This window comes from Haliotis cracherodii, unplaced genomic scaffold (assembly GCF_022045235.1).
Source record: "Haliotis cracherodii isolate W230 unplaced genomic scaffold, xgHalCrac1.p SCAF_5, whole genome shotgun sequence".
NCBI lineage: Eukaryota > Metazoa > Mollusca > Gastropoda > Lepetellida > Haliotidae > Haliotis > Haliotis cracherodii.
The window spans coordinates 43,284,498-43,302,118 of record NW_027266308.1 but is presented as its reverse complement, the minus strand read 5'-3'; the positions used below and the strand labels follow the sequence as shown (position 1 = coordinate 43,302,118).

At 37.9% G+C, this 17,621-nt stretch overlaps 1 protein-coding gene across 2 annotated transcripts in view; it reads left to right on the top strand.

Annotated features, from left to right (window-relative positions):
- LOC139443147 (homeobox protein six1a-like) overlaps positions 1 to 17,621 on the top strand; it is a 111,945-nt gene that overhangs the window by 38,834 nt on the left and 55,490 nt on the right. For both annotated transcript variants that reach the window (XM_071224099.1, XM_071224098.1), the window contains exon 2: positions 10,523 to 10,689. In XM_071224099.1, coding sequence (XP_071080200.1) covers positions 10,668 to 10,689 — 22 coding nt within the window. In that variant the 5' untranslated portion in view covers positions 10,523 to 10,667. The remainder of the gene's footprint in view (positions 1 to 10,522; positions 10,690 to 17,621) is intronic.

Here is a 17,621-nt window from a genome sequence, read left to right as displayed (position 1 = left end):
ATAGATATATACGTTATATCACAGTTACATACGTCAAACACCGCTAGATACGTCCACCAGTAACATATGTCCACCACAGATACATACATCCAAAGATAGATATATACGTTATATCACAGTTACATACGTCAAACACCGCTAGATACGTCCACCAGTTACATATGTCCACCACAGATACATACATCCAAAGATAGATATATACGTTATATCACAGTTACATACGTCAAACACCGCTAGATACGTCCACCACAGATAGATACGTCCACCAGTTACATATGTCCACCACAGTTACATACATCCAAAGATAGATATATACGTCATATCACAGTTACATACGTCAAACACCGCTAGATACTTCCACCAGTTACATATGTCCACCACAGATACATACATCCAAAGATAGATATATACGTTATATCACAGTTACATACGTCAAACACCGCTAGATACGTCCACCAGTTACATATGTCCACCACAGTTAAATACATCCAAAGATAGATATATACGTCATATCACAGTTACATACGTCAAACACCGCGAGATACGTCCACCAGTTACATATGTCCACTACAGTTACATACATCCAAAGATAGATATATACGTCATATCACAGTTACATACGTCAACTCCTGCTAGATATGTCCACCATAGATAGATACGTCCGCCAATTACATATGTCCACCACAATTACATACATCCAAAGATAGTTAAATACGTCATAATACAGTAACGTACGTCCACCACTGCTAGATACGTCCACCATAGATAGATATATACGTCATATCACAGTTACATACTTCCACCAAAGTTACACACGTCCATCACAGCTAGATAGGTCCACCTTAGATAGGTATATACGTCATGTCACTGTTACATGTGTCCATCACTGCTAGATACGTCCATCAGAGCTTGATACGTCTACCACAGAGAGATAGATATATACGTCATATTACTGTTACATACGTCCAACACAGCTACATACGTCCATCACAGCTAGATACGTCCACCACCGCTAGATATGTACATCATATCACAGTAACGTACGTCTACCAGAGATACATGGAAGTATCTAGCTGTGGTGGACGTTTGTAGCTGTGATATGACGTATATATCTATCTATCTGTGGTAGACGTATCTAGCAGCGGTGGACGTATGAAACTGTGGTGGGCGTATGTAACTGTTTCTTGGAGTGATCTGACGTCTCTGGGTGCCTCGAAATGACACATAGTGTTCCCAATCATAGATGGCTTTCCAGATATCTTGTGGCGACGATGGATTTGGTATAGCACTATATGTGCCCGCGTTATTCCAAAAGGTTTTATGACGCTTGTTGGCAATTTCTTGATCCACTATAACCTTTCTCCGTGAAAACCAGGTAATAACCAACAGCATCGACATGTCGACACGATACAAGGAATCAGAATAAGATTTTATTTACTTTTATTACAGCCGCTTTAATAATTGCATTGCCAACGTGCTGGTGATCAAAACGGGCCAACACAGCTATTAGAACAGAACAGAACTCTATTAACGCTCATCACCAAGGACGTCCGGTCCACCCTAACCCTGTCCTCCCTGACGACTTCACCGACGTGACGTCAAACCCTGGCGTTGTTGGGTGGTGAGTCAGTGAGTGAATATGGTTTGATACCGGTTTAAGCAGCATTGTAACAATAACTGCAATCAATGACGTACGTAACACGTTGAATAGAATCCGAAATAACACAAATATAGAAATTATCAACGCCAGAGAATAATCAGTCTCGATTATCTGCCGAAACAGGCGTAAAAGGTAAAATAGTGTTAAACATTATGTGAAAGGACTCCGATCGCGATGAGGGAGGCCCTGGTGTGCTTCACCGCAGACTGTGCCTTTAACATCACCACACCCGTGATGATCCGGGATAGAACTGGTCTTCAACAACCCATGCTTGTCGTAAGAGGCGACTATGCTTGTCGTAAGAGGCAACTAACTGGGTCGTGTGGTCAGGCTCGCTGACTGGGTTGATGCATGTCATCGTATCCCAATTGCGTGGGTGTATGCTCATGACATCGACCATTGGATTTTCTGGTCCATACTCGATTATTTACAGACCGCCGTCATATAGCTGGAATATTGCTGAGAGCGACATTAAACAACAAACAAACAAACATACATACATGACATCACCCACTCTGTTAACCATATTGGCAGATATCCGAAAAGTAGCATGGTAGTTGTATTTAATCATAAGAAATTTTATTGTTTTCATGTCTTTAAGGTGTGGTTTCCTGATTACCTAAGTCAAAGGGCTAAACGTGTATATTGGCTATATACAAAAAACATTGACTTTGATTCCCAACGAACAAAAAGCTGACTATGTATATAAAAAGATGATATCTGGAACTATATACACAGTTACCTTATAATCCCAGAACACTTACTGTATATCTGTATAATCACAGAATACTTACTGTTTTCCATGCATTGGGTTGTCAAATGAATCATAAAAACGTAACTACTTTAGTGGCTCAGTGTGTTGTTTAGTAGGTGTAATCAACACGGGACTATCCCTTACGCTGATATCTATACTATGCGCATGTATTGCACACGTCACCGGAATAGCAGATGTCTGTACAGAAATATTCGCCGATAACCATTGTGTAACATACAAGAACATACCGCTCAGTCCCGCATCCGAGAAACGTGTTAAATGTTAACACGAAATTGATTGTAAGAGTGAAAGATATGTCACAAAAATTTACATTTCACGGGATGTTTTGAAATGTACAAATTCCTTTGGCATGTGTGTCTCCACTACTGTTGTAATTGTGTCAGTATCGGAATGAAATAGATCATGTTGTTTCTGCAGTAATTAATATTAGGCAGAGAAGACTTACAACTGCACAGTTAATCTCATATCGCTTTCGGCAATATGAATTTAGCTGGTAAATCTCGCTACAGTAATATGAAATGATTTATTTTTAAATATAAAAAATATAATTTTACAAATATAAATCCCAGTATTCGTATAAATAGAACAAAAAAACATATATTTAATTTATGTCCTGTTAGGATATATATTATATATTATGTATATATATTTAAGATATATATAAAGTGTTTGTTGTCTGTCGCCATAGCAATTCTCCTGCCATGCGACGGCGGCCTGTGACCAAACCACACAATCAAGTGATCGAAATAGCAATTAGTTCCGTTATACCGTTTCGATAGAACTGAAACCCCATTAAGGATTATCCGTTTAGCTTATTGGCGGATTAACGTATTTAAACCGCGGCTTGTTTAGATGACCAGGATTATTAGTAAATTAATATACATCAGCATATGCCATTGTGTTGACATTTGTATACTGGTTCATTGTGATTCACGATACGTGTCATATAATTCTTCAGAGATGCGATATCCATATCTTCGGAGGGCTTCTAAATGTGGAGCGTGCGGATTACACTACGAAAACGGATCGGGCGATCACCACACGTGCGTTAGCATTGAAATTGGCATAAACTGCACGTGCACGGATGCGTTGACGCGTCCATGCTACGCTCTTTCTACACGGTTGGAATAAATGAATATGAAGATAAATGGCACCGATCCGTACCAATAAGCACGGCATATCGTTAAGCATGTAGACTTGCCATATTGTTTGGTTTGGTCTCAAACCCCATAACGTTTTATGTAACGTCCTTTCAGAAAAATGCACAGATATTCATAAATGACAGTTCCAGCACAATATGTTCTCTCTAACAGTAAAACATCATTCACCGTTTTTGGACCGAGGCACGAGGCAGTTGATGTATCGGTTACGTTACCGTTATGATGATATTCACACGCGGGCTTTAATTTGCAATAAACATTTAAAATCATCACCGTTAAAGGGCAAGTTGACACGGAAATGAACCTTTTTTTCTTGTACTTTTTCCACATTAAAAGTGTTAACATAGAAGTGTCATAGACAAAAATATAAAAACATCATATTTAATTAACATATTTTTTGCACTAAAACGATTTATATTTTTCACATTTACCAAGTGTTCTATTTCCATAACAAAAACACCATGGCTTATGTCCCTTGCAATATGACGTCATTGGTGCCAATTGATAAACATTATGACGTCATCATGCTTTGTTAGAGCCGCTTCACGTGGTGTAGGTACAGTTTTGTGATTCTAGCATCTCAGATGCCAGCCAGAATTGTGTTATGCTGAGTCACCACTGCGCCGGAGTGTGTCGTAGACCATGTTGTTTTACCGCAAACTGGTCCTTGATATCTTTTGCGTTGAGAATAGACAGGGACCCAGTTGAATTGGCACCAATTACGTCATAATCTAAGGGGGATAACTCAGGCCTATTTCGCTCGTAAAACGAAGGCCTCATAACGGCATATCACTTTCACACTATTGTGAGCTTCCTACTTTCACTGTGAAAAAAAATGAGTGAATATTTTCAAACACAGATACTAACTAATTCTAAAATTGCGTTTTGTTTAGAAAAAGAAAGAAAGTGATTTTTGCGTGTACACTTCCCCTTTAAAGAATATATAAAACAATTAAATAGCCAATGATTTAATGGGAAGAGTTGTATATTACCATAACGCTGACACATACACAGGTCGATTTCAACAGCCGTTAAATAACTTCCAAAACAGTATTTTTCAAAAGTGGTTCTAAATACACAGCCTAAATAATTCCTATTGATGTGCAAACATACAATAAAATATTAATACACTTTATGGACACGTAGATACCTTGCGTATGTTGCTCCTAGTTTCGCTACATATTTAATGCTGCCTCGGTGGACGGCTGGTTGAAACTCCACACATTACTTGAACTATTTCCTGACGTTAGGAGATTCGGTCGTCTTCGTGATTTCGCATTATCTCCCTTTTTGACAGGCGGTATACGGAGTGAGTGTTGGTTTATGCCGTTTATAGCAGCGGTTCAGCAATATCACGACGAGGGATAACTGAAATGGGTTTCACAAGTGATTTTAATGTTGTGAATCAAACCCAGGTGTTAGGTGCGACGAGCGAACGTTTTAACCACTAGTCTGATTAACCTTGAAGCTTTTTAGTGTTTTTCCTTAACACGGTGACACCTTGAATACTTTGTACGGGAGTGAGTTAAAAGGGACAAATTCCGTTCATAACGATGTGCATGCGCGTGTGTGTTTGTTTGGGCGTGCGTGTTTGTGTCTCTGTCTGTGTGTGTGTGTGTGTGTGTGTGTGTGTGTGTGTGTGTGTGTGTGTGTGTGTGTGTGTGTGTGTGTGTGTGTGTGTGTGTGTGTGTGTGTGTGCGCGCGCGCGCGTGGGGAGGGTGCGTGCGTGCGTGCGTGCGCGTGCGTGCGTGCGTGCGTGCGTGCGTGCGTGTGTGTGTGAGAGAGATACCATACCGTTTAACATGAATATCTCTCAGACACACTATACTGCCTCCGATACGACCAGTCCTAAGTTTATCCCCTTAATGCCGAGCGCCAGGGTGGGTAACATCTTTCAACGTCTTTTGGTATCACGCAACCGGGATCAAACACCCGACCTTCCGCTCTCCAGACTGACGCTCTATCCACTAGACTACGGATTTACATCTACAATTGGAATTAAATTCAGTCCTTCAAAATTATAAGCAGGCGAACTAACCAATAAATTTGATAAGCGTGGGTGAATTATATTTGTTTAATCGGAAATCCATTACTGACATCATGTAAACAAGGAAGTATTGTTTGATTAATGACCTTCAAGTGTCTCCGACTGATCCGACAGGTGAACCGACAACATATGTTATAATCACCACACAATGACAAACACAACCATTGAAAGGATCACGTGTAAACATTCATATTAGGGGGACTCCGTGAAAATCGTGATCGTTATGTGGTTTCCAGTCAGGTAAGGTTTATTGTAAGGCAAAATTAAGGATATCGTGAATTTTCGGGATTTTTCTGCTTTTGTGTGTATGTTTGTGTGCGGAGAAATCATATGGTCATTGTGTCCTAAATCCGAATCAACTTGCATAAATACACATGCGTAATTAACAAAAAGGGCACGAAGTTAATATTACCCTCATGTCTCTAGATTTTACTGAGTAACGCGGCCACAGCAAGCCTGTGTTTGGATACCTACAGTGAAATCCCGTTAGCCAGGAACCTGTTATTCCGGAAACCTCCATTCAAGTGTTTACTGTTTTGAAATTTTAACATAAGTAAAGTACATTACTACGTTTGAATGGTCCCTTAACGGTCGGACGATTTAACAGCCGTTCTGATTAAAGATGTGTCACTATACCCGCCCACAGCAGAAATCAAATATGATAGAGAACACCTGGTGTCATCATTGATTTTCAGTGATCTATTCAAATCATCTTCATCGCCATTTTGCCGTTCACGCCTAAAAGAATCTGTTTCGGTAGATAATCGCGACTGGTTATTCTCTGGCATTGACGTTTTACTCTTACAATTTGTCACACTGCCTGCTGTCTAGGTAAGTGACCTCATATATACATCTACAGTAAACTACGGTTATAACGAACACGCTTATAACGAACTGACGGATATAACGAACTTACTTTTTTGGTCCCGACTATTTGCTGTAGTTATGCTGTATATATGCTTATAACGAACTACGGTTATAACGAACTAAAATTAGTAGTCCCCTTGAGTTCGTTATAACCGTACTTTACTGTATAAGTGTTTATTTTGAATAATGAGTTTCGCATTTGTATCACGGCACATTAAGAAAGAAGACATATTTCATTTCGAATTATTCCAAAGTTCCAGTATCACTGAAATATTCTTATCCGATTATGCATTTAATTGAGTTAGCGTAACCTCTAAAATATCAAGCATTGTATGACACTCGCCCACTTGGATACAGAGGGTTGAAACGAGAGATGAGTGACGTCTAGCTCATGACGTGTGTAGTTTGGACAAGTAGTACACACGTACTTTTGTCGTAGCCTTATAAACACTATTGATTAATACTGCTGGTGAGGTAAGGAATGAACCTACCTCTGCGCCACACTAGAATGATATACTACCGTGTATACTACCCTATAGTGTATCGTACACATCGCATAATGTCATCAGTGGAGAAATGGTCTTCCACGCATCTTTAAAGAACAATCAGTCCCTATTATCTACCTTGACAGATTCAAAAAGACATACAAGGCAAAACAGTGATAAAACCATATGAATGGATCACTGAAAATCAGTGATGACACCAGGTGTTCGCGAAAAGAGTTCGCATGTCCTGCTTTACTGGTAGCCACTCAAACATGCATGCCTAAAACATGTCTTAACCATGTGTGCAAATACAACCATAATAAAAAATAACACTTTGTCACTTAATTATGTTTATTATTATGTTTGTCTCAAAAACAGGTTACCACATAAAATTCCTCTTTGAATAAACAGCATCAGTACTATGGCTTAAGGCTATACATCCGTGTGTTTTGTGGTTCATGGCCAGGGTCAGTATGTATGGTTGTGTTATAGAACACACTTGTTAATTTCATCACTGGCAAGGTTGTATATTGCTGTAGTGTGCATGTGGTTCAATGTCGTCCACGGCAACATGATAACGAAATCTATCATCGTTCGTTCCAACGGTATTACTTTACATATTTGTGGATGAACTTGATTGTTAAAAAGTACTTTGGAACAAATACAGCGAAGATATTACTGCATGTACATACATGGATTTGGTGTAAATAGCAGAAATACATGGTAAAATAACATGTTCAAATAAATGGCCGTTACACAAATGTCATAACTGCACACTGTGATATATTGACAGGTATACTGATATTAGTTAAATATGAACAATAATCAATAATCAAAATAGTATAAATGAGAATATGTCAACATTTCGATTATTTAAGAAAAGAAAATGTTATTTACCTACCGCCGGTCCGTAGATGTTTATGTCACGTATCCTTCTAAAGGAAATGGCCGTTATTATAATTTCACAATACATTTATACCATTAGTAAAGTTCAAATTACCACCGAATCCCGCGTAAGGCTGGTTCCTACAGAGCGACGCCATACAACAGGGAAACAAGCATGAGGGTGATAGATAGCGCTTGATCTGAGGTTGTGCGTCAGATTCACTATATACCTATTTGTCGGTGCTATCTAGACATCGCCATTAGAATATATCCAGTTCTCTTCATTATATAAATCCGATTCATAAACGTCAGTGATTCATATGTATTAATTGAATCACGGAATATGTCAAACTGGACAAAATGTGAACGTCTAGCATCACTCATATATTTGTGATTAGGATTATTTTTCAATATTTAAAAGGGTACATTATCAAATTATTTTTACTCCCGTTGACATTTATCTGCATATTGTATCTGCCTTGTACGCAGCAATCATGATCATCTTACTGTGTCTAAATCTCGTATGACTTATACTGTAGTGGTGGTCTTGTATTTTCTGTTATGAAATTAAACGTACATGATAAGAAAGATAACAGTAAAAGTATTGAGTAGTTTCAATTTAATTTATGATATGTTATTTAAAACCCAGTAGGCTCTGTATATATTCACATCCCTACAATTACATTTATAGGTACTTGTATATTTATTAGACGGGGGTGGTGGTTTGGGGTGGATTTTCATTTGTTTTTGTTTTGTTTGTTGTTTTGTTGTTGTTGTTGTTGTTGTTGTTGTTGTTTTTTTTTGGGGGGGGGGCAGCCTGTATTAGCATGTAGGGTTAATGATTGAACGCTGTATTATGGGATCGTTGTTTTATACTGTCCTTCCATATGTGCTTTTTCAGTGTGCTTCTAAATAATAATGATTAATAAATGTATGTTCGTTTCATTGTCAATATACCGCGATAGCCTTTTTAGTCAACGGATAAGGTATAGTTCATTTGTATATACCACAAGCATTCAACACTAAGCACATATTTGCATAGTGTCCTTCAACACTGAAACCAATGCGATATCAAGTCCACTATTTATAATTTTATCAAACATTAATGTTTACAATAATACATGTAAAAGTATATGAAAGTTTTATGTTCATCAAGACGAGGAAATGTACACACATGTAGATGTACATTGCATTGTCAATATCGAATACGCCCGCCCGTGTGGAGTTTATGAAGCCCGTATTGTCTTTTTCTTAAATAGGTGATACTGTAACGAGACACCGGGGCCAATAGTCATACGGTCAAAATCTACACGTTATTTGCCAGTTATGTGATTATAATATAGTACAGTCAAAGGTCCATTGTAAAGTTGTGACACCACCCTGACCTGATTAAACAACATTGAACATAAACGGTTGTGTTGTGTGTCCATGTTCTGTCGATGTGCATTACCTTATAGGAATAACCACAAATGCAACGAAAAACGAAACACACAGTTTTGAACGAAATAATAGCTATTTTAACAAGTTGAAATGATATGCATTTGTGTTATACAGGCTTTGAAATGTACATTGTCATGTGTGATATGTACACATGGGGGGATTGTTAATTTCATATCAAACCAACACGAGTGCTATTACCAGTCAAGAGAACGTGTTAAAGTATTTACATTTTGATGTATAGGTTACGGGTAGTTTTTATCTGGTTATGTCGCGTAATATTGCAACTGCATCCACAACTGTAATGTTAAAATATATAATCGATATATTAAGTTATTTTTTTTATTTTTAATATAATAGCATATATGTTATAGCTTATCTTTTTGTGTGTAAGAAAGTCGCAGAGCTGCAATACTCTTTGATACTTTGGAATGAATGATATACCAATATCTAACAGTATATTGAATATACACGTGCATTGGCGGGTTAGAGTCATATCGTTTATGTAAGAAAATAGCGAAAATATTATGTAAATACATTTACAACGCCGGCCATTTCCGATCGCTGCGCATATACCAAATCCACTGATTTTCATGGTGCAAAATGCATCGCAATCTATGACTATCAACTAGATCGATTTCTTTCTCAACAACATTGTACATTTCCCAACACTGTACAAAAACCCGCGTCAAAATTCAAGACTGCAGAAGGCGACGAAATACTTGCACTGGCCAACCATCCTAACCTGCAAACTGTGGCGAAAGTCACATGTATCGTTCATGTTAAACCACGCCCACTATTATCAATGTCCAGCCCACGAGATGTCAATTTCAGCTTGTACATATCATACGCTTTCGTAGTTATTGAAAATTATTTCATGCTATGATACCATAGCATCAGTAACGACCGATGGCACTTAAAGACAGCTGAGGGTTGCCGTCCAATCCGTGCCCCACGGGAGACGGGGGGAGGACATGTCTTGAGGTCGCTCAATCGAAAGTTGAAACTATCGCAACATCGCTGGCCAATCACGAGCGCTCTCGCATAGCACTGACAAGCCGCGCGATAGCGTGGCCCAGGCTGGCATGAGAGGCATAGCAAAACAAAGCTTTTAAGTCAGTGGGCGGGGTTTCATTAGCAGACAGGAAACCGACTCTGTGTCGGGCATTATACTGAAACGTTTGTCTTCGTATTCCTTGTACACAGGTTGTGTGGGACCTTGCAGTTGGGAAAACCGAACTGGTATCTGCCCGACGCTTTGAGGGAGGACTATCAGATAACATCATTTCAGGAGGCAAGTCGGGATCCCGGCACTAGACCCGATATTCAGAGTGGAAACACAAACTGGAACATGGATCCTTACCCATATGCAGGTAGGCTTGGCTTGTTTTGCATCGAATGTTTCCTATTTTCGTGTTAGTGTTTTATATAACTATACCTAACTTTTTAGGCGCCGGAGACAAGATGTGTTAGCGGTGGGGCTAACGTATAGTTATATTTACATGGTTGACATAAACAAATGTTACACTTGTGGTATGACATAAATAACGATAGATTTGAAATTGAAGTCGTTTATTCAAGTGTCTTTTACATATGATCACTTCAGTGAAATTAACATCGACATGTGTCAATATCCATGCAATTAAAGTATGTTTATTCCAGAGCTGATTAGGTTACGTACATGCTAATTTACATAAACATTTGTCAGATAACATCAGCCCCGTGATTAAGTGTGATATACCGGCTCAGAGATCCCATGAAGTCATGTTAGTGTAATGTTGTTCTAAGGACGAGAGTCATTAACAACGCTAATCACTCCCAGGCCTCTCAGTAATCAGTTGTACATTGCTCCAGCTCTCCCGGACTGGGACACCGACTTAATTACTTCACTGAATTTAATCGACTTATTAATGCATTTTATTAAGAGACTTGCGTAATTTGATCACTTTCTCGACAACACGAAAAGCAATTCTCATCTCTCGCTCAAGTCTTGCCAGTTCTTGAAATATGATGGCAAAGCCCTCACTCCGAAATTGAGCTGAGGTAATGATATATTTCAAGACAGAAGAATGACAGTTTTGCTGATAGCGGGTGATTTTGTCGCATCGGCAATGTGAAGGCATCAGACTTTTGAAGGGGGAGGTGATTACCCCGGCTCAACCCTATAACGATATTTGCAATATTAAATTAGTTATTATACTGAGGTTACCAGGAGTCAAATATTGACTGTGTTTTGAAACAGCTGTTACTATAGAGTCGGGGATGAGAGGCATTTGAAACAAACACGTGTATATTTCAACGGATTAATTCATAGAAAGTGATATGATAATAACAAACGCCCGTCAATTTTGGATTTCAAACATCACATTGGTGAATCATGGCCAAATATGATTTTGCTATCGATTTGTTTCAGTGGTAATATATGATTCATATTTTGAAACAAGAATTGAACAGAGTAAGCCATTTGGCACCGTATACAGAAATGTACAATCTAGTTCTGTATATACATAAATGAAACGTAATTAATAGTATGATTTTTTAATGATAGATGCACAACACACTGCATGATGCAACCATACGTGCTCTGAGCACATTGTACATGTTAAATCAAATAAACAAATGTATTATTTTCAAGTAGTCCTGGTATGATATTAGATGTTTTACATTTCACACTGGGTAATACTATGAAACATAACACCCCATGGAGATAGCAACATGAAATAGACATGGTTCCATGTCCTTTTCATATCGGTAAGTATATTACACTCTGCACACAACTAATCATGTCAGTGTATCAACAGTTTAAGAACTTGGTAGAAACGATATCAAATATCAGGCTCTCATATTTCAGTACTAATACTAATTTAATTCGTCAAAAGTTTGAAGAATATAGAGAGACAAGGGACAAGTGTTCAGACCAAAACCGCTCAAATTACCCAAATCTATTTGCAATCGACACATGTCCTAATATCGTGGGGTAAAGTGTCAGTTGACGCTGGAAAACAAGATAGGTGAAATACTACACTCTAGGACGGAATTATTATCTCTGAAACGGACAATTGTAAATTTTCAGTTGTAAATGAGATAAGGGCTTGTATATTAACATGCGCCATGCGGACAGCATGACAGTTGCAATTGACAACACAGAATATGAAATATCATATTGGAAATCCACCGTGTATAATTTCTCAAATGAAACGGACCAGGTTAAATAAAATATTGTTTTCATATCGACAGTTCCACGACAGGTCAATTATTTGTCGATGTTTTTTTACGCCATTGTCAAGGAAAATAATAGGCCATATGGGACGTAGACACTTTTATAAGCACTGTGTGGTGAGTCTGAAGTGAAATTGACATAACGTTGAACACGCAGTTGATTCGAAAATATAGAAACACATAAAATGAACTGCATGTGTTATATATGATTTCATTAAAATTATTCACAATAACCCCATTCCCCTAAAAAAACTGACGTTTCGCTTGTGTTGGCAGTTATTAATTATATCATTATGTCTTAGAATTGAAATTGCTATAACCATAAATTTTATCGACAAAGCGTTAATGGCAGAAAACATATAGCAATTAATGAATGACTTTTTATCATCGCTTTCATTTGCCCGGGAAGACATTTAAAATGCAAAAAAGTAATATCTATTGGTATGTTAGCCATAAACAACAGAACATATATTACCAATAACACAGGGTTTCAATTGTATCAAAACTGGAATGAAATATTGAGTTAACACGTGACGTGTCAAAATCAATTTTGTATTGCTTTCTAACTTAAATACAATCTAAAGACATAATTTCAAATCATGCCTAAAAGTATTTATCTCACATATTAACAAAATACGTCGGTCAAACAATACCTCCTGAACTATAAATATTAAACAGAGATAGTCAACTCAATGTTCCGGGTGAATACCTTATCAAGTGAGATGCGTTTCAAATCAAATACACATATTTCCCCTCTGTGAAATCGACACCATGATCTCGATAGGATGTCACTCTAGGAGATGTACATTTCATTCCGGACTTCAATAAAACAATCGCATACGCTTCAACCTTTGCTTGATTTATACACTGGGTAAATGTACGTTGTAACTTGTATATCTCCCCCGTTTCTCACGGAAGCTCGGAGGTAGTGACTGCATATGTACATCTGTTCCATTGCTGTCATTTTCATCACCTGTCTTGTACATATCCGAAACGTATTTCACCCCATGTGTGTGTGTTCCGAAATATGAGGGACAGGACTCTAGAAATGTAATTTTTTGCCGTTTTTTTTTCTCCGGAAAAACATATGGAGAGGACCAAAGGTAATTAACATGTAGCGTGAATTGGCTTCGTGTAAACAAAATGCGTGTTAATTTCATGTTAATGCATGTAATACTTGCTCATTCCAGATATTTCTCGCGCGTAAAATCTGAGCCTTAAACCCAAACCTTAATTCAAAACACGTCGTGTTTTTATTCAAACACTCTTAAAGTGAGTATTCTATACAATATTTGGTTTCAAAACGTATATTGCTTTTGGCTCAATTTTGCATTCTAATGAAATCGTTAATGCACACAGGAAGTTTCTGCCACCAATAAACTTTTTGTTTTTTAAAAGGATTTATATTTATAAAACAAATTCAGAGTCAAGTACTATATCAGCATGTTTCCCCAGCTGTTATAACGCATATACGTTTTATAGTTGTCGGAAGAAGATGAGTTAATATTTAATAGTGACATTGATTTTTCTGTGTAGTCGTGCGTCTGTTGTTGATATGGCATAGCATACGTGCAGTCTGGGTTGTGTTTAATATTTGAAATATAATCCTATAATATTTGATTTATTGGCATGATATATACGCGGGTTCGATTCTAATTTACAGTTGTGACACACATGCATGTCGTACCTTGAACATTGAGTGAAATGTACATGACATACGTGTCAAGACAGTGTACATTTAAAACAATATTGTAAATTGCATTTTTATATCTTAGTTATCTGTTTCTGGACAATTCGAGAGTCCTCAACAAACGCAACCATTCATTCGTTTGAACAATTCAGCAACGCCACGTCATAAACTCTCACGTCTAATTTGAGGTGAAATTAACCAGAAATGTACACGGTTGTCAATCGCGGCCATTGACAAGCCTAACACAGTACCGCTCTGTGTTAAAAATCAAATTAATGATAGTTACTAGATTTAGAACGCTTGCCCACAAAGACCAGCGTTGATGGAGAGAATAAACATATGGATCAGCTGTTTGTATTGTAATGTTATGCGCATTGATAGGAATACATATCATGCTGGTCAATGATATACAAGTGTTGTATTGCACACACATCTATGTCTATTTCAATAGGCCTGTAGTATCCAGTCACGGGTTATAACTTGTACAAATTTTACTTTAAATACATTTGAATTATGTTACACTGATAGGCATATCTTCTTTCGACATGGTGTACATCTTTAAACACTCTTTCAAATGAATATTCATATCGCTATTTCAAAGCTATTAATTGTGCTATGCGTTTCAATACATGTATGTATAAAAAGTAATCACTATTAGCATACTATAACCATATCATACAATTAAGTACAAAATAAATGTAGGACACAGTTATCACTTTACCGTTACCTACTATCATATACCTGAATATTAATGTATTACATTATTGCACAGATGCTGAACATTATAAACTTTCGAACCATGTGTTACAGAAAACTACTTTCTAAAAATATTGTTTTTTTCCTTTTCCTCGGGTAAATAAAAGTACAAATCAAGACCTCCCTTCCCCCCTTATAAGCGCCCCCTTGTGTGCGGCGTACAAGCTGCCGATCTTAACTTATCGATGTAATTAAAGAGTGAGGATTCTTCCAAAATCTTCCAAAGTAAAACAACTTAACTCTTCGTTTGTTTACTGTTATTGGGTGTTTAGTTTGAAATCTGCAAAGTAAAGTCTATGCTCTGGCGAGGACGTATTTGAGTGTTAGTAAAAAGCGAGCACATGTTATGCTACGATTTGGCAGTGTGTACATTTGGTCCGGCATTCTATTTGTACATAAATCTAGGTCGATGAGGCACTTAGCTGCGACAACCAAACAGATAAGTTCGGATTCTGTCGGTTAATTCCGCCAGCTCACGGAATACCTATCCAATTAGCACAGCATGGACTTGTTTGACGTCTATTGGAGCTAAAGAAACTAAACATCGCTGGACTGTATGTGACTGGATTTGCTTTAGTTCTTTCTAACGATGTTATAAACACTTCAACAACATTTGCCATCGTTTGGTTGATGTATAAATCAAGAAGAACGCGCTGCTTTGGTATTTCTTGATTTCAATTAGAAACCTGTATGTAACTTAAACAGAAAAAAAACATCAACATCATAATCAACATCGAAATATTAAATGGACGTATAAACTTGTTGCATTATCAAGGTCAAGCCACGCCAGATAGCAACATATCAAAATGTCCAATTTTAGGGTAGCTAAATGTGAAACTGACATGAAATGGACTCTTATCTTTGAGTAGTGAGAACTGCTGACACAGTAGTATTGAAAACTTGGATCCTATTATGGAGTGAAATATACATTGACAGTTGTGGTGTTGCTCCAAGCACACCCAATCAATTTCTAGTTAACCTTGCCAAAAAGGATAATTCACATGATCAAAGTCCGAGTTGGCCGGACATTGGTCAGAAACAATCAATCTCAGACAGAAGACAGATGACCAGTCAACTTAGACCACGAATCAGACACGGCGTCCACCCGAAATGAACACGCCAGGATATAGGGTCGTTGGGAATCTCGTTAATAACATGCCAGCATTGAGTGGTCATGAAATATACACGAAATGCACACGGCAAAATGGAAGAGCTGCTTATGATACTGTAATAAGCCACATCAATCTACAGCGTATTTCGCCCCTCCAAGAGCACCAATGACTTAGTCTGGACATTTCTTTCGCATCTTTTGCTAATCAAGTTCATCTTAAGCCTTGACAAATTATCCAATTTTCCGATCAGGGATGATTTGCGGTCTTACAGCTAACATTATTCATTCGACATGTCAGTTGAGCAGTAAAGTCCCATCCTGGGAAGGTCCAGTGCCATCGACCGGTGCAGTACAAACTTGCTTCCATGCCCTCAAATAACCCCTAACTTGTCTCCAATATTTCGAAGGCTATTCCCTTTATCGGATTGAGGTGATTATTACGTTTGATAGCCCCAACTCGCATTGGGAGTCTTGTTAATGCCCCGCTGATGGTATTGAGTGTGAAGGATCTCTGAGCAAGCTCCTCCAGTAAGGCATCGATGGGTGGTTTGAACTGATGAGTATGCGAGCATATACAACGCGCGTGAACAGCGCTGTCATAGGAGTGAACCTTGTCTTATACAACAACTTTACGAACAAGTTTAGAATTATGAGATTTCTTCCAAATTTCTGGAAAGGATTAGAGTTGTTTGATAAAGTTTACGAAAAAGGATAAATCATGTTTTTATTGGTTTAATTAACTTCAAATGTCAGAGCCTTATTCTAACGGTGACATTGTCAGAGAACATTTGATCGACATGCCTGTGATTTATACAGACACTCACCTTCGTTCCAAGAATAACCTTCTTTTCAATCCCAAACCATCAAGTGTAAATATTTGACGAAATCTCTACGTGTGTTCATCAGTAATATGGGTCATTAACATGAACTGTGTAATGTTCAGATAAGACGTTGTTTAATTTATTGAATAAAATGACACGAGTTTACAATGTAAAATCAAGATACATATGAAGGTACACATCTGGGTGTTTTTATTTGCTCGTTTCGCTGTTCAAATAGCATTAAGAAGTCGTCAGATGTATGCTTGCAATTAATAGAAAGTCAATAGAGTATGTAGGTACAGCGCAACTCTCAGGTCAAGGTAACCTAGCGTAGAGGGGAAGGATCAGCTACCACGGCCGTAATCCGTCACATGACCTTTATACCGTGAAAATAATATTCAATAAGTTCAATATTTTCGTATCAAGCACATGTTTGTGGAAGCTGAATAGCGAAATTGTCGTTCATTTGTTTATACAGCACGTAAGTAGTTCTACCAACAAAGGGAGTATGTGCGCTCCGTTCTCCCAATCACGAAATGTTTTATAAGATCAAAAGGGGAATTTCCTCGAGATATTTTCATTAAGTTCTCCTAATACAGGGACTACATATCATTTTGCCGACCAAACATGATGTTAATTCTATCGCAAGGGATGTCGGTCGATCCTCATCTTAAATTTCGCCCAATCAGGCCATGTCTTTATCCAGCA